Source organism: Tamandua tetradactyla, chromosome 21 (assembly GCF_023851605.1).
Source record: "Tamandua tetradactyla isolate mTamTet1 chromosome 21, mTamTet1.pri, whole genome shotgun sequence".
Classification (NCBI taxonomy): domain Eukaryota; kingdom Metazoa; phylum Chordata; class Mammalia; order Pilosa; family Myrmecophagidae; genus Tamandua; species Tamandua tetradactyla.
The window spans coordinates 16,551,083-16,576,221 of record NC_135347.1 but is presented as its reverse complement, the minus strand read 5'-3'; the positions used below and the strand labels follow the sequence as shown (position 1 = coordinate 16,576,221).

General features: G+C 39.0%; 1 protein-coding gene across 6 annotated transcripts in view; it reads right to left on the bottom strand.

The window, feature by feature from the left end:
* The window catches only part of MCC (MCC regulator of Wnt signaling pathway), a 614,110-nt gene that overhangs the window by 159,319 nt on the left and 429,652 nt on the right, over nt 1-25,139 (bottom strand). For all 6 annotated transcript variants that reach the window (XM_077138931.1, XM_077138932.1, XM_077138933.1 and 3 more), the window contains 2 exons: nt 23,314-23,427; nt 5,819-5,961 (listed from right to left, as the gene is read on the bottom strand). In XM_077138931.1, coding sequence (XP_076995046.1) covers nt 5,819-5,961; nt 23,314-23,427 — 257 coding nt within the window. The remainder of the gene's footprint in view (nt 1-5,818; nt 5,962-23,313; nt 23,428-25,139) is intronic.

Below are 25,139 nucleotides of genomic sequence, written 5' to 3'. Positions count from 1 at the left end.
AGGCTACTAGATTACAACTCAACAGATTCAGGTATTTCCCTCTAGCTACTCCACCAAAAACTGAAAGGGGATATCTATATACTGCATAAGAGTGACCTCCAGAATGACCCCTCAACTCTGTTTGAAATCTCTCAGCCACCAAAACTTTATTTTGTTTCACTTCTCCCTTCCCCCTTTTGGTTAAGAAGACATTCTCACTCCCATGAGGCCAGGACCAAGCTAATCCCCAGGGGCCATGTCCCACAGAGTGGGGAGGGCAGTGAGTTTGCCTACCAAATTGGCTTAGAGAGAGAGGCCACAACTGAGCAACAAAAGAGGTTCTCTGCGGGTGATACTTAGGCATAATCATAAGTAGGTTGAGCTTCTCCTTTGCAGGAATAAATTACATACAGGCAAGCCCCAAGAGTGACGGCCTGGCCCATCAAATTGGCAGTCCCTAATGTTTGCGTGAATATTAGTTCTTTCCCTGGTGGGAAAGTTGACTATTTCCTCCTTTATACCCCAGTCCCTCAAGGGGATTTTGCAAATATTTTTTAATTTTCTGCCCAGATTATTCTGGGATGTATTGGTGCATCACACCAAACTGTACAGACCCACAAGATCTCACACCCTATATTCAAGGTTCCATGTAGCCATGGTGTTTGAATAAGCTGACCATACAAGTTAAATTAGATAGTGTGTGTATTAGTTAGGGTTCTCTAGAGAAACACAATCAACAGGGAACACCTGCAAATATAAAATTTATGAAAGTGTCTCACGTGACCGTAAGAATGCAGAGTCCAAAATCCACAGGACAGGCTGCGAAGCCGATGACTCCGATGGATGGCCTGGATGAACTCCACAGGAGAAGCTCACCAGCCAAAGCAGGAATGGAACATGTCTCCTCTGAGTCCTCCTTAAAAGGCTTCCCATGATTGCATTTAGCATCACTAATTGCAGAAGACACTCCGCTTTGGCTGATTACAAATGGAATCAGCTGTGGATGTAGCTGACGTGATCATGACCTAATCCTATGAAATGTCCTCATTGCAACAGACAGGCCAGCGCTTGCCCAATCAGATGAACAGGTACCACAACTTGGCCAAGTTGACACCTGTCCCTAACCATGACAGTGTGCTATTGAACATATAAATTCTTCATGAAATAAACATCTCTTCTCTGGTCTCATACAAATGTTTAGTTTTAAAATACAGTCAGTATCATCCCCGTTACCCTTTAGTCTGATTTACCTTCGTCCTACTCAGATCAGCTTCATTCATATCTCTAATTGAAGACTGATCACTTTTTCACAGTTTTTAACAGTCCAGCATCCTTTCTAGAGAAAATTATTTGGAACTACAGGAATAGAAGGAAGCTTCCTCAACATAACAAAGGACATATATGAAAAATCCACAGCTAACATCAATACTCGAAGGTGAAACTGAAAGCTTTCCCTCCAAAATATGGAACAAAACAAGGATGCCCACTGTCACCCACTGTTATTCAATAATGTGCTAGAAGTTCTAGCCAGAGCAGCTAGGCAAGAAAAAGAAATAAAAGGCATCCAAATTGTAAAGGAAGAAGTAAAATGTTTTACTATTTGTAGATGACATAATCCTATATATAAAAGTAAAAAAAATCTACAAGAAAGCTACTAGAGCTAATAAATGAGTTCAGCTATGTGGTGGGCTATAAGATCAACACACAAAAATGAGTAGTGTTTCTATACACTATATATAATGAGCAATCTGAGGAGAAATTCAAGGAAAAATTCCATTAACAAGAGCAACTAAATATCTAGGAATAAATTTAACCAAGGACCTGTACACAAAAAACTACAAAATATTGCTAAAAGAAATAAAAAATTCTTAAGTCAATGTAAGAACATTCTATGTTCATGGATTACAAAACTAAATATAGTTAAGATGTCAATTCTATCAAATTTAATTTACAGATTCAGTGCAACCAAAAAAAAATTCCAACAGCCTACTCTGCAGAAATGAAAAACCAAATTATCAAATTCACTTGGAAGGGTAAGGGGCTCAAATAGCCAAAAACACATTGAAAAAGAAGGATGAAGCTGCAGGACTCAAACGTCCTGACTTTCAGGCATATACCAAAGCTACATTTATCAAAACAGAATGATACTGACATAAAGTTAGACATATTGATCAATGGAATAGAATTGAGAATTCAGAAATAGACACTCTCATCTATGTTTCATTGATTTTTGACAAGGCTACTAAGTCAACTTAACTGGTACAGAACAATCTGTTCAAGAAATGGTGCTGGCACTTACTAGGATAGCTGCTATTAAACAGGAAACTACAGGTGTTGGAGAGGGTGGGGAGAAATTGAAACACTTATACACTGCCTGTAGGAATGTAAAATAGTGTAGCCACTGTTAAGGACAGTTTGGCGGTTCCTCAGGAAGCTAAGTACAGAGCTGTCTTAAAACTGGGCAATCCTGCTACTCGGGACATACCCAGAAGATCTGAAGGCAGGGACACGAACAGACATTTTCACACCTATGTTCATACTGGTATTACTGTCAAAAGATGGAAACAAGCCAAATGTCTATTAACCGATGAATGGATAAACAAAATGGGGTTATCTACACACAAAGGCAAATTATTCAGCTACAAAAAGGAATGAAGTCCTGACGCATATGACAACATGGATGAACCTTGAGGTCACTAATTAAAAACTTGAGTGAAATAAGCCAGACACAAAAGGACAGGCATTGTATGACATCACTGTTATGAACTAATTATAAAAAGCAAACTCATACAGTTATAATCTAGAATACAGGCTTCCAGGAGATAGATTGGGGTTAGACAATGGGGAGTTGATGCTTCATTTGTACAGATTTTCCAAACAGGCTGGATGGTAAAGGTTTGGAAATGGATGGTGATGATGGTAGCACATTACCATGAGGGTAATAAACAGCACTGAACTGTACAGGTGAATGTGGTTTATAACTAGAAGGAAAATTAAAAAATAAAACATAGGACTGTACAACAAAGTGAATCCTATTGTAGATGATGAACTACAGTTAATAGTGTAAGTACAAGAATGTTCTTTCATGAATTATGACAAACATATGACACTAATTCAAGGGGGTAATAATAGGGTGGTTGTGCTGGTTTGAAAGGATGTATGTCCTCTAGAAAAGCCATGTTTTAATCTAAATTCCATTTCATAAAGGCAGAATAATCCCTATTCAATAGTGCATGTTTGAAACTGTAATCAGATCATCTCTATGGAGATGTGATTTAATCAAGAGTGGTTGTTAAGATGGATTAGGTGACAACACGTCTCCACCCATTTGGGTGGGTCTTGATAAGTTTCTGGAGTCCTATAAAAGAGGAGACATTTTGGGGAATGAAGGAAATTCAGAGAGAGCAGAGAATGCTGCAGCACCACGAAGCAGAGAGTCCACTAGCCAAACCTTTGGAGATGAAGAAGGAAAATGTCTCCCAGGGAGCTTCATGAAACCGGTAGCCAGGAGAGAAAGCTAGCAGATGATACGATGTTTGCCATGTGCCCTTCCAGATGAGAGAGAGACTGTGACTGTGTTTGCCATGTGCCTTTTCACTTGAGAGAGAAACCCTGAACTTCATCAGCCTTCGTGAACCAAGGTATCTTTCCCGGGTTGCCTTTGACTGGACATTTCTATAGACTTGTTTTAACTGGGACATTTTCTTAGCCTTAGAACTGTAAACTAGCAACTTATTAAATTCCTCTTTTTAAAAGCTATTGTGTTTCTGGTATATTGCATTCCGGCAGCTAGCACACTAGAACAGTGGCACATGGGAAAAATACACCTAATGTAAATAATGGATCATAAATAGAACTATTTTTATTCTCTTGCAGTCACTGTAACAAAGCTAACTATTGTTTACAAAAAGTACAATTATTAAAAAGGTGCTATTACCAATTGTAAAACATGTTCCACACCAGTGCAAGATGTTGATGGCTGAGTGGTGCAGGGGAATCATGTATTTTATGTATGATTGTTTTGTAACCTCACAACTTTTCTAATTTAAAAAAAAAGTATAGAACCCTACAACATAAGAGTGAACCTTAAACTATGGACTTCAGTTAATACTAATGTATCAATACTGGTTCATTAATTTTAACAAATGTACCACATAATGCAAAATATTAACAGGGGAAATGGTGATGGGGGGGGTTGGAGAGGAGTATGTCAGAATTCTGTCCTTCACGCACAATTTTTTCTGTAAACCTAAAATGGCTCTAAAAATAAAATCTATTAAAAAAAAAAAAGACCCTTTTCTCATTGGCCTACATGCCTGCACTTTCTCCTGCCTTGCAGGGACTCTCCTCAAGAAGGGGCCAACACATTTGCATAATGAAAACTGACAGGATTTAATGTGACATCTGCACAGATGTAATTTTCCTTTACATAAAAGGCACCAATAAATGGTTATGGTCAAGAAGCTTGCTGGATTTTAATATGAAGCAGTCTGGCCATTACATTCAATTTAAATGCTCTAAAATTGAGTTTTCCAGGTGATGTGTGATGCATTTTTTTCCCCCACAACTCTCTTAGCCCATTTGCTTTTACTTTCTAAAGTGTTTAAAAGTGGAACACGCTTTAATGAAAATTACAAATTTTCCTATGTTCTCTGTTTGGCTTCTTTAAATCTGCTATAAAAATTCCTTTGGGCTGAAAATTCTTTTCTGCTCATGCATTTCTAACCTACAATCACTCTGATGATCCAGATACAATTTAGAAGCCTTGTGGTTCTAAATTGGAAAATGAAATTTGTGTGGCTCCAGTTCAGTGTAATTTTTTCCACAATTTTGTCCAGAAAACAGAAGCCTATCAGTACTTTCATCAAGTCACCCTGTCATTAGTGTTACACTAAGAGTTGGAACCACATGCATCCAAAGTTTTCTCTGTCCCAGAACTTCTAGTGGTAAAGTTTAAAGTAGCTGCCTCTAAAACTGTTTCAACTGTGGCTTATACAAATGTTCAGAAAACAAAGCACCCTTTCTCCAGAAAAGAAGGTGCCAACTATTTAAATTTCCTCAGGGCTGTTCCCTGAGTGCAGCTAGGAAGATAAAAGCTTTCATCCTGGGCTCAGTAAACCATTTAGAGCAAAACCCTCCTCTGAACAACAGGGAAGAGCATTGTGTGCAGGAGATTGAGAGGACAAATGATTGATAAGCAAGGGAGGCAGAAATTCTGCCAGTTGCTTTTATGGAAAAACTAAGTAAAGAGAGAGATATTCTGAGCTCTGACCCTACCTCTACCCTCTGTTAAGTATAACAACTTCTAGGCAGTCACTTGATATTTTCAAGCATCAGCTTGGTCCAGTAAAATGGTGGATCCAATTTTGCCTCCTACCTTAGGAATCTGGTAAGAAGATAAGCCAGTGTTGGTAAAGCAATTTGAGGTCAACTCGAAATATTATTAGATTATCTAGAAGCTTACATCCAGAAATCTCTTTGAATGCCCATGGGAGGCAGGCAATTTAAAAGCCTAGTACAGACTTGGTGAAGAAAGAGGGGGTAGGAATGGGCGTTGTCTCCTAAATGGAGGGGGTTCTATTTATAACCAGTTAATAAAGTATTTCACTTATCAATAGACTGGGGATCACAATTCCCACGCTGTCTACCACCCAAGGAAATTTTGAGGCTCAAAATCAGGATAATAAAAGCATGTGAAAGCACAGGTCCAGCAAAGCAAAGATAAAGTATCACTATAAAAGTCTCAGTTACAAATATAACATCATTATAATTCCACAAGATTTATGTCAACTCCAAGACCCTGGTTATTGCATCAAAAGGGAGAAAGAAAGCCATGTACCTGATGGTGGTGCCTTGCAAGCGGTCTATCTTCTTATTGAGCTCAGCGATGATGCTGTGGAGTTCCGTGATGCGTTCCTCGTACCGAAGCGTCGTTCTCTCCTGGACATCCTCATGCTCTCTCATGAGGTGGGACTGCTCACACTGGGATCAAGAGAACAGGTGGAAGTGCCACATGAGTTGATGTACCTCCAAGTGAGTGGCTCTAAGTTTTATAGCTCAACCATTACAATGTCAACAATGAGTATCCCCCAAATAAAATAAACCTCCTGACTTGGCCAGCAATCCCGGGAGAGACATCAATAGCTATATTTTACAACGCCTGTGGTGGATAAAATCTGAGTCTTTGCCTTTCTAGTACCCATTCTCTCTTTGTGAATGGTCCCTCTAGCACTGCACATGGTCTTTCTGGGACTATCCAGATACCTGGCTTTCCCTGAGCCAAGAAGTGGCCCAATCTAGACCCATCAGATGCTTCTTTTGAGAATTTGAATTTTCACTGGACAGACCTGAGGTTGCATGGAGTTGATTTCACCTGAGTTTTCTGAAGAGGCTGTCCCTTAGTTCCTGCTACCCATATCTCTAGAGCTTCCTTCCAAGTTCCTTTATGGCTGTTCAGTTTCCCCTTTTACCACTTCATTCCCTTCCTGTGAAGTTTGACAGGCTATGTTTCAACCAATCAAATAATCCTGTGCTATGATACTTTCTTATCTGGTTGAGGGTTATCTGTGGCTTTCATGCTTTCCAGTCTCCTTTCCTGCCAGAATACATACTTCTCGAAGGCAGAGACTTGGTGTTTGCATGATTTAGCTCTAGCATTGGCATATGGGTGATCTGTACAGTTACAGAATGAATAAATCACATCACATCACACTCTCATGGTGGCTGCTGTGCAGAAATAATGACAAAAGAAACTGAGGACTACCAGGGAGCAGATGCTATAAAAACATTTTTGTAGTGAGTGTCAATCCTAAGGAACCGTTTATCTCTCTTTTTTCCACCCTCCTGAACCACCCCCCACCACCAGTCACTGTGCATTTAATCTCATTAGCATAATAAAACACTGATCAGTGCTGGAACAAGTTGTCCAGCTTACGTCTCTGCATTCAGCTTTGATTAAATTCCTGTCCAGCAGAGGAATTTTAATTTCATTTTCAACAAAGTTTTCCTACTGTTAAGAGCCATATGTTATGTTCTAGTGGGTTATGTATCAGGCCTGGTGGAAGGTAGGAAAGGTAAGACTTCTTACTCACTGCTTGTACTGCTCAACCCTACCTTCCCCACCCCTCAGTCTGCTAGGATCCCAACAGGATGACGTAGAAGCTACTGGGCAGGGACAAAAAGCCTCCAAAGGTAAGCAGAATTTGTCACTAACCCTAACTCAGTACTGAAATAGAAGTGTTTGCAAAGTCTGATAAATACCACACTTGTGAACCTGACTCTCAACAACAGCTTGATCGGTATTAATATCATTACTGCCTGGAAGCTGCTCAGAGCTCCAGAAATAAGATCCAAGGCATCAAAGTTGTGGAATGTAATATCACAGGCCTCTGCGGGATAGTTATTTTCAGAGAAAGCATGACGAGAACTGCCATTATTAGTGACAACCTGAAACATCAAATGACCTTTACTCAAGGTCAGTCTCACAGGAAATAAATGGGACCAGGGTAAGGATTAAGGCCCAGTGAAAAACACTTTCACTCCAGTGAAAAAAGGAAATAGAGGCTTCCTTAAGGAGAACTAGACTATAACAGGCACAAATAGTCTTTCCATGAATTTACCCATTTTTCATCCAAGATCCATCACACTTTACAAAGCACAGAAGTCCATAAAATTACAGTGTCTCAAAGACAAATGTTGTCAATAAATGAAAAGCTTCATATTTCTCCAGAAAATGCCAAGAGCAGAATACTGTTCCTTCCAATCTGCAGAATATCTATGAGCTTTTGATATTGGTATTCATTTCCATCTTCAATTATGTGTGTGTGTACAGGTGCACACATATATGTACATAGAGGACACTAAAAACGTCCACCGGTTCCAGGTTTAAAATAATTATAGAATAATGTCCAGTCTCTGGCATTATTTGTCTATGCCATGATTGCGTATACATAATATTGGTTCCTCCTCTTCAGTTTTTGATATTCAATTCTCTAGGGCTGCAACAAACTCTGAATGCTTCCTCCTTACCACATCAATGAGCGCCTCCCTTACTTTACTACCCATTTTTCTTCTTTGTAGTCTTTACAGGTCATTAGTCCACTACCACCACCTAGGCTGATAAGAAACTGCAAAATACACTTAAAAATAGGTATGTGCAAGTGTCTATATAAGTAAAAGGCACATGAGCAGTTGCTAACCACAAAAAAAGAACCTGGGCAGCATGTTGACCGTTAGAGTTGCCTAGAAGGTTAAGATCCTATGAGACTGCAGAGATACACAACAATCTATGCTCGGAGAACAAGATTATGACTGTACCATTTTTGCCCCTGGGAAGTCTGCCTGGAGAGTACATGTATAAACAGGAGATGATCAGAAGCCTGATTGAGTCAGAGGGAGCAATGCTTGTGGCTAATAGCACAGAAAAGACAAAGCGTATTTGGAACTCAGGGTTTCCCATTTTGAGAGTAGCAATAAGTGTAGAAAAAATTTTCTTGACTGAGGGCATGATATCTGGCTTAAATTCCTATATTTTTCCATAATATTTTTTAATATTGTATACTCTATAATTTAATACTTCCACTATCAATAATAAATATTTGTTGATTTCCCATAAAGCATAAGGTACTGTTGCTAGGTACTGAGGGGGATATGACAATCACATGCACTTTGAAGGGAACCATGGTCAAAGTTTCAGGTGAACTGAAAAAATCTCAGCCTCTTCTTTCTGGAGAACAAGAAACACTGAAAGAAGCATGGAAGAGGACAGAGGGGCAAGAGAGAAGAGGAGAAGGTAGAATGGTATCTAGGGGATTATTTTCCTAGGAAAAAGAGAACTCCAGAAAATAACCATCAAAACCTCAAAAACTAGATCAAAGCATCCCCATAATGATGAACAGCTGAGAAGAAATTTGGTTCATCTTTACAAATCAATACCTCCTTGAGGTGTCTTATTAAGCACCCTTCACTCATCCTGTGCATTGCACAGAGCCAAAAATCCATCAAAACATTGATCTCAAAGCCTGGTGAAAATCTGCTAAGCTTTCCCATATTGCAGAGCAGGGAAAAGTGGACCAAGTCTCCTGAGGGCATACTGTAGGAGGAAACCAGCCATCACCTGCAGGGGCCAACAGAAGCAAACAAAACACTGTTGTTTAATAGCTCCCATTCAACCATGCAGGAGTGAACCACAGGAATGTGGCACTTTAGCACAAGAAAAGTGGAAGATGAGTGTGGGTGGCACCTGGGACAGACACAGACCTTCTGTGCACGATTTATGCCTTTCCTGACCTGGCACCCTCCCCACAGGTAGGAATGGCCTGGAACAGGGAAGCCCAATTCTGTTACCAAACTCTAATATTGCTACTGACCCAGGTCCTCTCACTACTCTGAGTTTCCAAGAGCTGTGGGAGCATTTTGTAACTGGGAGGGCGTGTGATTTCCACTATTCCATTTCACTAAGTTGCAGGCTGGGCCCAGCTTCAATACCGCACCTCCACAGGAGGCACCTATGAGCACACATCCCAGTAAAGCCTCATTAAGCAAGGTGACACGATGACAACAAAACAGAAGAGGGCTCTTACTTCCATAATTACTAGTTAGCATTTGCATAAGGTATTCAATTTTTAAGTTACAGATTTATGTATATTACTGTATGTATGGACATTTTAAAAAGAAATGATAGAAGACTCAGCCATTTTCTCAAAATCCTTTTTCAAATGGTGTTTATTTACCTCCAGTAATTTCTTATGCACATAGGGCTCTGTCAGGCCCACCATGTGCGGGTCGCATTACCAAAGGCACCAGTACCCCTGAAGTAGCTAGCAGGGTATCTACCAAGACTGGTTCTCCTCCATCCAAACACAGGGTGGGATTACACTTCTCCTCCCCCTCGATACAGCCACATGAGGCAATGAGCTATGAGTGGGAATAAATACATGCCTTTAAGAGTGTCTGAACGATTTGCCCTACCTCCTTCCCCAGGCAGTGGGTACTGGCAAAGTACCATGGGTGAAGGTCCGTAAGTTTGGGAGCCTGGGTGAGCACAGTGTAGAGAGAGCACCCTGCGAGCCCCAGGGAACTCCTAGCATGAGGAAGAAATAAACCTTTGACATTAAAAGTCACTGAAAATTTGGGGTTATTATCACTGCATATCCTGATTGATACATCCATTTTATAGATGTGAAAACAACAGAGAAAAATGAAGTGACTGACTTACTGTCACCCCAGTAACAAGCAAAATGCAGACCCTGCTGGCTCCCATTAATGCCATCAAGGGGTTGAAGCTGCTGTAGCCACAATCTTCTACCCTCTACTTCTTCCTCTCTTGGCTCCCTATTCTAGTTTGCAAGCTGCTGGAATGCAATACACCTGAAATGGAATGGCTTTTAAAACGGGGGATTTATTAAGTTGCAAAGCGCTAAGGACATGAAAATGTCCAAATAAAGGCAAGTCTACAAAAATGTCCAAATTAAGGCATCTAGGGAAAGACACCTTGGTTCAAGAAGGCTGATGATGCTCAGGGTTTCTCTCTGAGCTGGAAAGGCACATGGTGATGTCTGCTAGCTTTTTCTTCTCATCTCATAAGGCTTCCCTGAGGGCATTTCCCTTCTGTACTAAAGGTTCCTGGCTGTGTTGGCTCTGATGGCTCTAAAGCTTATTCCAAAATGGCTGCCTCTTAAAAGGCCCAGCAAGTAAACCCACCTTGAAAGGGTGGAGAAGCATCTCCACGGAAAAGCTACCACTCACAACTGGGTGGGTCACATCTCTATGAGAACAATCAAAAAGATCCCACCCAGCAACAGTGAATGAGGATTAAAGGAAAAGGCTTTTCCGGGGTACATAAATAGCTTCAAACCGGCACACTCCCTAACCTGTGCACTTATCTCGTCTTTAGGAATTGCCTACAGATCTCAAGTGGCAACACAGTGTCCTGTCTTGGTCTTGTTCCCTGGGTAAAACTCCAGAGAATGTGAATATTGTGCCTTAAAATCCCAAAGCAGAACAAGGAAAATCCATGTAGTTTTTACCTCAACCTCCCAGGAGCTCCAAAACAGAGAAGGGGACACAAGGGGGTGTAAAACAAGGGAATTCAAAGCCCTTCCAGCTTCCATTAAGCCTGCTTCACCTACAAAACCACTTACATAGCAACAACTTAATAGCTCAGGATGCAAAGGTAGCTTCTTCTAACAAAACTTACAAGTGAAGGGTTATTTTCTTCTTTCTACTGTATGGAAACACCTCATACAATTTCAGCTGAACAAAATAAGAAATGGTCTCAAGCAACATACTAAGGATTTTTTCCCATTATTATCGGTGGTTGTATCCAGGGTCTTCCCTCCTCACAGTCTACATTCAACTTTTTTACTGATCCTCCAGAACAGCAAGGTGAAAAAGTATATGGTGCAGTGTCTTGCCTGCCATGAATTTCTGGAGCTCAATATCATTAGGTGTCTGGATTTCTTCTGCAACTACACACTTTCCGTTTAAAAGGGGAAAAAAAGATTAATATTGAATATGATAAAGCATGTTCATCCTAAACTTTATTTGATATTTAACATATACATTGAGCTCCTCCTCAAGATCTTAGCTCTTCTATCATGATGATAAAACAAAAAGTCTATATAAACACTTGTATCTAGCTACATAAATGAGTGAAACTGTCCATATGCAAAAATGTTCAATAAAAGCAAGCAACACCATTACAACCACGAAAAACAAAATCCTTTATGCTCGTCTCTGCTATTGGTATATTCAGGGAAGAAACCACAATCCAGCCTTGAGACAGACTGACCTGGTAACTTGAGACCTTGTTGGAAAAACCCTGTACAATGTGGTGATGCTAAGTAGCTTCAGGGTTTTGTTAATGTTCTCCATTGGGTTTTATCTTACTCCACAGAGGCCACTGATCTTTAAACCATCACATTAGTCTCAGCTGTCAAACCAAGGAGCATTATGAAAGCAATTTTTGAAAAATCTAATGCCATCATTAATTTGTTAACCCTCTCAACCATCTTGAAAGGGGTCAGTCAGAACCACTCCCTTCTTTGTATGCCAAGAAGTCATGTTACTTTCTCAGGGTTGCATGGATTGGCTGCAAGTAATACCACTCACAGTATTTCTACCCTTAGTCTAAGTCCTTGCCCAGGTTCAAGGGGAAGCCAAGCCTGCTAAGCAAAGAGGTACTAGCACAAATGGAAATGCCATAAAGGAGTGAAACAGAGCTGGAGCAGTTTACCAAAGACAAGCATAAACAAATAGAAAGGAATTCAATGGAGAGAGCAGGGGAACACTAACAATGAAAATAACATGCAAACAATATTCTTAAATATCCCAGAAAAGAACAGAAAGAAAAGAAAAGAGTTTCTCCATTACATGTAATGAAAAATTTGTGTTTTCTTCATGAAAGTCACCATTTGGAAAGTTCAGGAGACTCGCTTTCCAAAAATAGAGAGCTTAGAAATAGAAAGCATTCCATATTACTAATGCTAAATGATTACAAAGGGATACATAAGCTTGTGTGATATATCCTCTTCTGCAGTGCTTAAGAAACATAAGAGAATTTAAAATAATTGTGGGCACTAAATAAGCAGCAATTACACTGAAAGCATCAAATCAGGACTCTCTATATGATCTAAGCCTGTCTCCCACAGGGTTATTCCCCATAGGACCATTGAAGGTTGATGTAAATGCATGCATGTGTCTGCACCCCTGCTCAACCAGGGAGGGTAGGGATGTCCTAACCAAAGCTACCTGTGCCCCATGACCCAGCCCTCCCAGATGCCCTCGGGATGCCAAGGGCAGCCCAGGCAGCCTGAGAGAAGGACCAGGATGTGGTTCAGCTGTAGAGTCCCACTAAATCTGAACTCAAATCCTAATTTAGTATTTTCTAGCTGTAAGATCTGGGGCAAGATATTCAAGCCCTGTAAGCCTCTATTTCCTCATTTGTAAAATGAGAATATTAATAGTATCTATATTAGAGGTCACTTTGAGAACTGAGTGAAATAAGGCATGTAGAATGCTTGGCTTGAAGCCGGCAAAAAATACAACTAAAGAAATACTATTATCACTATTAATATAAGTTAACAGTGGTACTGTTAGCAAAATTCACAGAGGAAGCTGTGATGGACGGAATGTAAGGTGACTACTGTGATCCCTGTGATTCCTTATAAGTACTGCCTTTCTCTCCTTGAGTGTAGGTGGGACCTGTGATGTGTTTCTAAATAACAGAATATGGCAAAAATGATGGGACATCACTCCCATGATTACATCACATTTTATATAAGGTTTCATCTTGCTAACAGAATTACTCTAGCATCTTTCTCTCTATTGCTGGCTTTGAAGAAACATACGGTTTCATAAGTCCTATAATCACATAGAAATGAATTCTGCCAATGACCCGAGTGGGCAGACCTTTCCCTAACTGAGCCTCCAGATGAGTATGTGGCCCTGGCCTGATTGCAAAGGATCCAGCTAACCTATGCCTAGACTCTCAACCCACAGGCACTGTGAGACAATAAACTTGTGTTATTTTAAGCTGCAAAGTTTGTGGTAGTTTGTGGCACAGCAATAGAAAAACAATATAGAACTGCTTTGTCATCGCAATCAGATCAATGTTGGGTTCCTTTACTCAGCTCTTCTCACCACTCCTCTCAAAATCACTCCCATAAGTTGATTTTATGGTCATGTAAAATGGATTGTCTTTAACTCAACATTTCTAGTGCCACCATTAATAATCACTCTAATGTTGAACTTCTTTTTGATGATTTCTGAGAAACACAACCACCATTTGTAATTTAAATTTTAGTTTAATCATAGCACACTGTGTAATATTTAGAGAGCTGATCAAACACACTAAAGCTACAGAGCATAAATTTACACATGAATTTGTTCTTCCAGCATTGCATAAAGCCTCAAATATGAAACCCATATTAAGGTACATAACACAGACAGTGCGTCTAAAATAGTTCTGTTTTTTCTTTCATAAATCTCATCTTTTATAAAAGGTATGAGACTAGCAAGTCTGACATTTCTTCATGTTTTCTCTTATGAGCCCTAGTATCTGAACTGGGAAGACATCGCAGTGAAAGGAATTTATTGTAAGGATACAAACAAATGCAAACAAGAAAAAGTCAATTAATGGGGTTATGAAGTAACTACTGCAAACAGGGGTAAAATCACTATCGAAAGCTATCATAAGAGAATGGCTAGACCATAAGTAAGTCAAAACGGAGCTGAATCAATCCTTGACAAATAGACAAAGCTTTGAGTGGTTCTATATTACAAAACACATCACTTCACACCATTTTGTGCTTCTTTAAAACAAAAAGAACCACTCTCTCTTTAAAAAACTCATTAGACAAAAAGTGTAAAAAATGTTTTAAATTACCAAATCCCATCACTGAAACATAGTAATTCTGAGCTTCAAGGTTTCTTTTTACTGTCACATTTTCATTATTTTTAAAATCAGAAGGAAAATATTATAAGTAAAGTTTTCATGTTGTAAAAAACTGTCATGTACTACATCCAATACAGAGGAAAGACCACGGGTAACCTAGTCCTGCCTCTCGTACTATGCTACTCACGTGACCTTATACAGGCAAGTTAATCTCTTTGGATTTCATCTTCTTGCCTGCCAAATGAGGAAGTAAGTGAACTCAAGTATAAAGGGTCTCTTCCCCACTCAAACAGTCTATGACTATGAGACATGAGATTTTAAAAATACTTTCTACAGGTGATTCCAAAAAGATGGTGGTGGCAGGTTAGTTTTGAATCTCCTAAATTTCCAATAAAACTCAAGAGCAAATACATATCAAAGTCAAAAGCTTGGAGGTAAGGTATCCCCTTGAAAAACAAAATATAAGCAGGTAAGGACAAACCTGCATCATAACCAACTGCGTTAAGACTTGAGAAGCATCAGTGTGGGCAGAGCAGAGAGGATAACAAGGTGGATGGACCTTGAACCAGAAAATCCCCAAACATCAAATAGGTATTCACAGCAAAGTGAGGAGAGCCAATGTGGGAACAGCAGCTAAAACTGGGAGGGTCTTTGCCTGATCCAAGGTGCCCACAGTAAGATCTGAAGAGGCTAAAGCAGTCTAGTTCCCATGAGATTTCAAATTGTAAAAAGGCTCCCTTCCAAGAAAAGAAATTGCTGGGAGAAGGATCAAAATTGAACAGGATAGGGATAATCAAGACAATGGGGAAAAAAGATCCACATAAAAGTAGGTAAGAGGAACAGAGTCAGGAAGTCACAGACATCAGACTGTCCCATTTTTGAACAAATGAAGACTAAGCTCTATGAATTTAGAAAACCTATCTTGAACCCTATCTTCTAAAATTTCAAGCTATTTTTCACAATGAAAAACAGAAAAATATCAAACTCCAAAACCACACAAAATTATAAGAAAAAAGAATAAAAAGCAGAATAAAATCCCTACAAGCCATGAAAGCATGTCACAAAATAGACCGAAATTACAAACCAAAATAGACAAAAACTACAACCTACTATTTCAATATAAACTAAAAGAGATTAGGAAATGATATAAGACTTGAAAGAACATGATTAAGAATTAGGAAACCTCAAAAGTGACAGAACACAGAAAAGAATTAGAAACAAAAAATTCATTTCAGAAATGATTAAACAAGAATGCACATAAAAGTGAATAAATATATAACACTTCAGGAGCCACAGAAGATGTAGAACAGAACAAAATTAAATCTAAAAAAAAGAAAGAACTGTAAGGATTTGAGATGAAGTGAAAGATACTGAAGAAAGGCAGAGAAGATCTAACATACAGATAAAAGTCCTAGAAGAAGTCAATCAAAGCAAGGGAATAAAACTAATATTAAACACTATCATCAAAAGCAAAGATGGTGGTGTAGTGAGGTGTGGAATTTAGTTTGTTCTATAGGGCAGCTAGTAACTAGCCAGGAACTGCATGGAACAACGGTTTGGGGGACCCTCTTGAACAACCAGTGTGTCAAGGAAGAAATTGCAAGAGAAATCAGTACATATCTTGGGAAAATGAAAATGAAAACACATTTCAAAATTTATGGGATGTAGCAAAGGAAGTGCTAAGAGGGAAATTTATTGCACTTAATGTCTATATTAAAAAAGAAGAAAGAGCAAAAATCGAGGAATTAACTGGACACCTGGAAGAACTAGAGAAGGAACAGCAAACTAACCCTAAAGAAAACAGAAGGAAAGAAAAAATGAAGACTAGAACAGAAATAAATGAAATTGAAAAATTGAAAACAACAGAGAAAATCAACAAAACCAGAAGTTAGTTCTTTGACAAAAATCAATAAAATTGAGGGACCCTTAGCTAGGTTGACAGAGAGAGAGGGAGATAAATGAAATGAGATATGGGAGAGGGGACATAATCACTGACCTGCAGAAATACAGGACATAATGAGAGGATACTATGAGCAACTATATGCTAATAAACTAGACAATGTAAATGAAAAGGACAACTTCCTAGAACAGCATGAATAACCAAAAAACCAATAACAAGTAAAGAGACTGAATCCGTCAACAAGAAACTCCCCCAAAAGAAAAGTCCAGGACCAGATGGCTTCATAAGTAAATCCTACCATGCGTTCAAGAAAGAATTAGTAACAATCCTGCTCAAATGCTCAAACCCTTGAAAAAAATTCACAGTGGAGGGAAACCTACTTAACTCATTGTATGACGCCAACATCACCATAATACTAAATAAAACCAGGCAAAGATACTACTACAAAAAAAGAAACTTAAAGATCAGTCCCTTTAAAAATACTTGCAACTCACCTGCTGAGCTGGAGACCCAGGTTCAATTCCTGGAGTCTGCTCATGCCCAAAACAAACAAACAAACAAAACTCGCGAATCGAGTCCAGCAGCACATTAAAACGATATACACCATGACCAAGTGGGTTTTATTCCAGGCATGTAAGGGTGGTTCAACATAAGAAAACCAATTAATGTGATACACCACATCAATAAATTAAAGGAAAAAACCACATGATCATCTCAATTGATGCATAAAAGGCATCTGACAAAATTCAACATCTTTTTTGATGATAACACTTCAAAGGATAGGAATAGAAAGAAACCACCTCAACATGATGAAGGGAGTATATGAAAAACCCACAGCTAATATCATCCTCAAATGGGAAAGAATGAAAGCTTTCTCTCTAAGATTAGGCACAAGACAAGGATACCCACTGTCACCACTGTTATTCAACATTGTGCTGCAAGTTCTAACTAGAGCAATTAGACAAGAAAAAGAAATAAAAGGAATACAAATGGGAAAGGAAGAGGTACAACTCTTATTAGTTTACAGATGACATGATACCATATGTTAAAAATCCCCCCAAATCTACAGTGAAGCTACTAGAACTGAGCCCAGTAAAGTGTGTGTGTGTGTGGGGGGGAGGAGGGTTCAAGATCAACACCCCCAAAAAAGTGTTTCTATACACCAGTAATGAGCAATCTGAGGAGGAAATCAAGAAAAAATCCATTTAAAATAGCAACCAAAATAATCAAATACTTAGGAATAAATTTAACTAAGGACACAAAAGATCTATACATAGAAAACTACAAGAAATTGCTAAAAGAAACACTCAGCATAATGTCCTTAAGATTCATTCACGTTGTTACATGCATCATGACTTTATTGTGTCTTACAGCTGTGTAATATTCCATTGCATGTATATACTACGGTTTGTTTGGTCACGTGTCTATTGATGGACATTTGGGCTGCTTCCATCTTTTGGCAATTATGAAAAATGTTGCTATAAACATCACTGTACAATCAACAATATACTTCACAGAAATAGAAAAACCAATAACCAAATTTATTTGGAAGGGCAGGGTGCCCTGAATAGCTAAAAATATTGTAAGAAAAAGGAAGTAGGAGGTCTCACACTACCTGACTTTAAAGCATATTACAAAGGTATAGTGGTCAAAACAGCATGGTACAGTCATAAAGACAGAATGGAATCAAACTGAGTGTTCAGAAATACACCCTGTCATCTACAGACAATTGATCCTTGATATGGCAGCCAAGCCAACCTACCTGGGAAGAGTAGCTTCTTCAATAAATGATGTTTGGAAAATTGGATATCCATATGCAAAGGTATGAAAGGGGACCCATACTGCATACTTTATACAAAAATCAACACAAAATGGATCAAGGACCTAAACATTACAGCTATGACCATAAAACTTTCAGAAGAAAATGTAGGAAAATATCTAATAAATCTTGTGATAGGAGGTGGTTTCCTAGACCACCTTTAGGTTTCTGCTTTTACACAAAAGCAGAAGCATAAAGAAAAAGAAAAAAAGAAACATAAAAAAAAGACACTTTTGTGCATCAAAGACTTTGTCAGGAAAGTAAAAAGGTAGTCTACGCAATGCGAGACAATGTTTGGAAACCACATATCAGATAAAAGTTTAATATTCAGAATATATAAAGAGATTCTACAACTCAACAACAAAAAAACAAACAACCCAATTAAAAAATGGGCAAAAGACATGATCAGACATTTCAGAAGAGGAAATACAAATGGCTAAAAGGCATATGAAAAGGGACTCAACTTCACTGGCTATTAGGGAAATGCAAATCAAAACTACAATGAGATCTCATCTCACATCACTAGAATAGCCATTATCAAAAACAAAAAACAAAACTACAAGTGCTGGAGAGGATGTAGAGAAAGAGGCACACTTATTCACTGTTGGTGGGAATGCCGAATGGAATTGCTCTGCTCTGGAAGGCAGTTTGGCAGTTCCTTAGGAAGCTAAATATAGAATTGCCATATGATCCAGCAATCTCCTTACCAGGTATATATTCAGAGGAACTTAAGGCAAGGACACTAATGGACATTTGTACAGCAATGCTTATGGCAGCATTTTTCATAATTGCCAAGAGATGGAAACACAGCTCAAATGTCCATCAATAGGCAAATGGCTAAACAAACTGCAGTATACACATGAGATGGAATATTATGTAGCTGTAAGGCAGAAAAAGTCATGAAGCATAACAATGTGGATGAACCTTGAGGACATTATGCTGAGTGAAATTAGCCAGAAAAAGGACAATACAGTATGGCCTCACTAATATGAACTAACATTAATGAGTGAATGTTGAGAGTAAAAGTTAAGGACACAGCTTATTAGGACATAGAAAGAGGGCAGAGATTGGGCTTATGGTGCTGAAGGAGTACCGAATATGTAAAAGGACTGATTGTAAAGATTCAGAAATTGATAGCACAATACTATCTGATACTAGCACAATCATATAAGTACACTAAATGAAGCTGAATGTGAGTATGCTTGAGGGAAAAGGGCTGGGGGTATGTATAACACCAGAAGGAAAGATAGAGAATAAAGACTGAGACAGTATAACTTAGCAATGCCTACAGTGGACAAGATGGTGATTAAATGTACAAATATAAGAATGCTTTTGCATGAGGGAGAATGAATAAATGTCTACATTTCAAGGTGTTGAAAATGGGATGATATATAGGAAAAATGCAATCAATGCAAGCTAGGATTTATAGTTAACAGTAACATTATAATATATTTCCATTGAATATAACAAAGGCAATATGCCAAAACTAAATATCAAGAAGTGAGGGATACCGGGGCATGTAGAGGATTCTTTGCAGAAGAAAAGGCAATGTCCTCTTATAGACTATGGTGGCAAAGATGTGGCTATGTGATTATACTGGGAATCATTGCTTTTTCACTTTGGTTGGATTGTATGATGTGTGAATAAATCCTTTTAAAAATTAAAACCAAAAAAAGCAAAAAACTTTCCCGGGAATTTTAAAAAAATGTGAGACCATAATAGAAGGAATACACGGTAAACCCAAATAACTAAGACCAAGATTTACTCTAGTAAAATTAATGAACTTTAAAAATAAGAGGGAGAGAAAAAAACTTTTGGGAAGCTAGTGTAAGCAAGTGTTTTGTAAGGAAAAGAAAGTTAGATTATCATCAGGCTTTGATGGCCATGCTCTGTACCAGAAGACCACAAAGCAGCGTAGTCAAGGAAAGAAAAAAATGCCTTTCAAATACAAGGGGTACATATTACTCTTAGCATGCAAGAACTAGGAGAAGATTATTCCCTCCTTGTGGACTGTACTAGAACATGTATTTCAGCCAAAAAAAAAAAAAAAAAAATGGAGAGACACTGAAGTAAGAACCAGTGGTGAGAATTAAACGTACAATTACTTGAAGGCTAAAAGGGAGCATTTTAAGAGACACTGGCCATACGGTCAGGCAGTGTGGATAAAGTACAACTACCAAAAATGGGGGAAATGAGGACAGCATAATGTAAAAATTAAAAAAATAAATAATTAACTCTTCTCAGTAACCATACTAGTTGTAGTAACATTAGTATTGTTATTCTGAGACTGTTTGTATACAACATTGCAAACAGCAGATGAATAATTATGGGATATTCTAATTCTATCATCCCTGTGCCCTTATGAGTCAAAATTCTCAGGGTAAGAGAAAGGAGATACAGATATAGTGCAGCAGAAATTAAGTAAAAATACTATGTAGTTCTGAATTTGAATCAAAGTATTAAAATTTATCTTAAATTTTATACACAAAGAAAGAAATAACGTTCTAGCTCTGTCTACCAAAGCAATCTAAAACAATGACCAACATAGTAGCAATAAGCAAGCTCAGCATCCAGACTGTGGTCTTGAAATACCATTTCCTGTTGAAAAAAACCTGGACATCTTTGAGAATGGTTAATTCTAGGTATGGTCAAGAAAGATGAGCCTAAAATAACTACTGGGTTCATATCCAAAGACTCAGGAGCCAACACGAAAAATCTCGCTGACCAAAGATAGGAGAGTTTGACCTACAAGAAAAATAATGGAAACGGGTTAAAACCAAGTATTTTTAAATTTATAATTTATAATAATATATAAAGAAAATAAGTAGGCACTTGTGGAGAATCACAGGGAATCAACTCATCTTGAAAACTGTTCGTTTAATGGAAAGAATCAATCATTTGTTTTTTCCTCCATGAACTATATCTTTGTTTAAGCAAATGGTATATGGTAGGAAACATCTCTATACAAGTATTCCAACTAATAACTGAAAAAGAAATGATGGAACTAACATTAACAAACCTTAAGCATTGAACAGCAACAGCTGATACTATTTCAAAAATAGAGACAACCAGGTAAAAGCACAGACACTATCTACAATCTTGCCAAATAGCTTGGACATTATGCTGGTTTGAAAGGATGTATGTGTCCTCTAGAAAAGCCACGCTTTAATCTAAATCCCATTTCGTAAAGGCAGAATAATCCCTATTCAATACTTATGTAATTAGATCATCTCCCTGGAGATGTAACCCAATCAAGAGTGGTTGTTAAGCTGGATTAGGGGAGATGTGTCTCCACCCATTTGGGTGGGTCTTGAATAGTGTATTAGTTAGGGTTCTGTAGATAAACAGAATCAACAGGGAACACTTGCAAATATAAAATTTATAAAAGTGTCTCACGTGACCGTAGGAACGCAGAGTCCAAAATCCACAGGGCAGGCTCCGAAGCCAATGACTCCAGTGGATGGCCTGGATGAACTCCACAGGAGAGGCTCACCAGCCAAAGCAGGAATGCAACCTGTCTCCTCTGAGTCCTCCTTAAAAGGCTTCCCAAGATTGCATTTAGCATCACTAATTGCAGAAGACACTCCCCTTTGGCTGATTACAAATGGAATCAGCTGTGGATGCAGCTAACGTGATCATGACCTAATCCTATGAAATGTCCTCATTGCAACAGACAGGCCAGCGCTTGCCCAATCAGATGAACAGGTGCCACAACTTGGCCAAATTGACACCTGTCCCTAACCATGACAAATAGTTTACTGGAGTCCTGTAAAAGAGGAAACATTTTGGAGAAAGAAAGAGATTCAGAGGGAGCAGAGCAGGATGACATCACCACGAGAAGCAGAGTCCACCAGCTAGCAACCTTTGGAGATGAAGAAGGAACATGCCTCCCAGGGAGCTTCATGAAACAGGAAGCCAGGAGAAGAAGCTAGCAGATGATGCTGTGTTCGCCATATGCCCTTCCAGATGAGAGAGAAACCCTGACCATGTTCACCATGTGCCTTTCCAGATGAGAAAGAAACTCTGACTCTGTTAGCCATGTGCCCTTCTACTTGAGAGAAAAACTGCGAACTTCATTGGCCTTCTTGAACTAAGGTATCTTTCCCTGGATGCCTTATATTGGACGTTTCTATAGATGTGTTTTAATTGGGACATTTTCTTGGCCTTAAAACTGTCAACTACCAACTTATTGAATTCCCCCTTTTTAAAAGCCATTCTGTTACTGGTATATTGCATTCCGGCAACTAGCAAACTAGAACAGACATGAACCTGTTTAATCCTCTGGTTCCTATCACCAACTTGCAGGGAATACAAGGGACAGAATAACATGTTGAACTACATCAGGAGTGTCTGGTTAGCAATATTCAGACTGCTGGAAACTTGAAAGGTTAAATGGCCATAATTTAACAGATAAATTAGAAAGCAAATGAAAAAAAGATGGAGGAAAACCTGCAGATTGAGGTTAAGGGAAATATATATATATATTTAAATTGGGCAGGACTGAACTATAATGTCTAGGTATGAAAACTTTTCAGACATGAAACATTGCAATAAGTCCAGTAGCCTGTAGAGACTTTGACCTGCACGCAAGGGGTGGACTCTGCTCCCGCCCTCCTTCTCCCACACCTGAGGTGACCTTCTCCTTCCTCAAGGACATAAGCCCTAGGGAACCTCTCCCCAAAAGCCCTCGGCCCCCAGTATATGCCACTGTGGTTTATGTTATGTACCAACCTTAGCACATGGACCTCTCCTTCTAAACCTCTTGACACTGGCCCTTGTGCCTACAACACCAGCTTGTCGAGTGGCTGGTAGAGCTGCACCCCATAAATACAGAAGGGGGCAGGGCACTGTAGGGGCCAACTATTCTCCACAGAATTCTTGTAAGTGCTGGAGATACATCTGAACTCCAACAGAAGTTGGTGAGCAAAGTTAACAAAAAAAAACAAAAATAAGAACTACATGGTATGATTAATTACAAAGCAACACAGGAGATACTACTATTAAGGTCAGGGTACTGGTTTACTTTTGGGGGAGGGAAAGTATGGAGACAGGGACCGGTATGCAGAGGGGCTTCTGAGATGGATAGTAAAGTTCTATTTTTTGACCTGGGTGATGGATACGGGAGTGTTTGTTCAGTAAGTTATTCATTTGTTTTGTGGGGATTTCTATATCTGTGTTTTATCTTAAAGTAAGTTAAAAAAAATATTTCTAATTCTTCACCTGTGCCTTGGCCAATTTCTTTTCCAGAAGGTCCCGTTCTCGCTCTGTTTGCTGCAGACGTTTATTAAGCTCCACTATGTCTCCCTTTAGTGATGCCAGGGCTGCCAAATGGAGCTGTGGAAACAGAAAGTAAGGAGCATAAGGTTAAACTGCTTCAGCAAAATCTCATTTCCTTTCCTTCATTCCCCATAATTACAGTAACTATATAAAAATGTATCATCCAAAGCAGGAACACTTTTGTGAATGAAAGTAGGCACTATTAATTTCACGGGGCAATGGGCATAAACCAGATGTGTTCCAGGAAAGCTAGGTTACATGGTGACCTTGTATGTAACAGAGAGAATACTGGTATGTGTGGGCAGTGGAAACTAATTTTGGATGGTAAATTCAGAAGAGAGAGCAACACTACAAAGGCTTTCTCTGAAAATGATATTAAGATCTGGTGTGGGGCTGCCTGCTTCTCAACATTAGAAGCAGTGAAAGGAATTTGTTTTTTGTTTTTTGTTTTTTTTTTACCAGCTCTTCCCTGTTCTCCAGGCAGACTAGATTGGTCAAGCAGATGCTCCTTATGTGCTGGGAGACCATCTCTCAGGAGTAGAGCCAGAACTCTGATAATTATGCTATGGAAAGATGGAAAGACACCAAGAATCCAGCCAAATATCTCTCCCCAGCCAACTCTCTCCATTTCATTGGAGCTAGAAAGGATGTTCTTCAACAGATCGACAAAAAAACACCATGTACTTCCAAGATGGAAATATCTAAACCTGAGCTTTAGCTCCACACACAAATCTACCAAGGCGCACAGATGTGTCTTCTGAGGGCTTTTCAGGCCCATAGATGGGACTGTCTTTAAGACCAGTTCAACACACTGACTCCACCATGAGATGGTTAAGCTTCATGTGTCAACTTGACTAGGTTAATGGTGTCCAGCTATTTGGTCAAACAAGTATTGGCCTGATAATTATGTGAGGTTATTTCATGGATTTAGATCACCCCGTAAGTTAACTGCATTCAGCAATGAGAAATATCTCATCCAATCAGTTGAAGGCCTTAAAAGGAGAACTGACGATTTCAGCAGTCTGAAAAAAGAATTTCCATCCCCAGTTCAGTCAGCTTCTCCCCGAGAATTAATCGAAAACCTTCATTGGAGTTCCCAAGTTGAGGCCTGCCCTATGGAATGCACACTTCCCCATCCCCACAATTGTGTGAGCCAATTTCTATAACAAACAAATCCCATGATATTTACATTGTATATATATTTGTGGTTCTGTTTTCCTGGAGAACCCTGATTGATACACAGAAAAAAATGTGTATACCTTCTTTGCCTTCTGAGTCCCTGCTTCGCATCCATATTCACTGCCCATTCCAGGGGAACATGGACAATTTCCTAAATGAATCCTACATTACATTTGGGTGAGGGACTAGAATCAGAAAAATCTCTCCTTCTTTATAATCTTTTTGTAGCTTCTGCTAAGAGGGATTTAAAGTAAGGAGTGAGCAAACACATTTGATCTTTAAAGAAGGACATAGTACAACAGTACACAATTCAACTTCAAAGATTTCAGTTTCAGGTTTAAAAAAATGTTCTTTTCTGCAACCTGCCTCTCCATATTGCATGTTGGCTGATATGGTTTGGGGGTGACGGTGGTTAGTTGAGGAAGAAGACTCACAGTGCAGACTCCGGGGTTTACAAGCAGCTGTTTTTGTGAGACTGTAGCAGCAGTGAATGTCACTTCATTTAATTTCATTGGTGGTGCAAACCAACAGATCAATACCCGATTTGAAATCAGGAATGCTTGAAATTTAAAAAAGGAAATGTCAGGCAG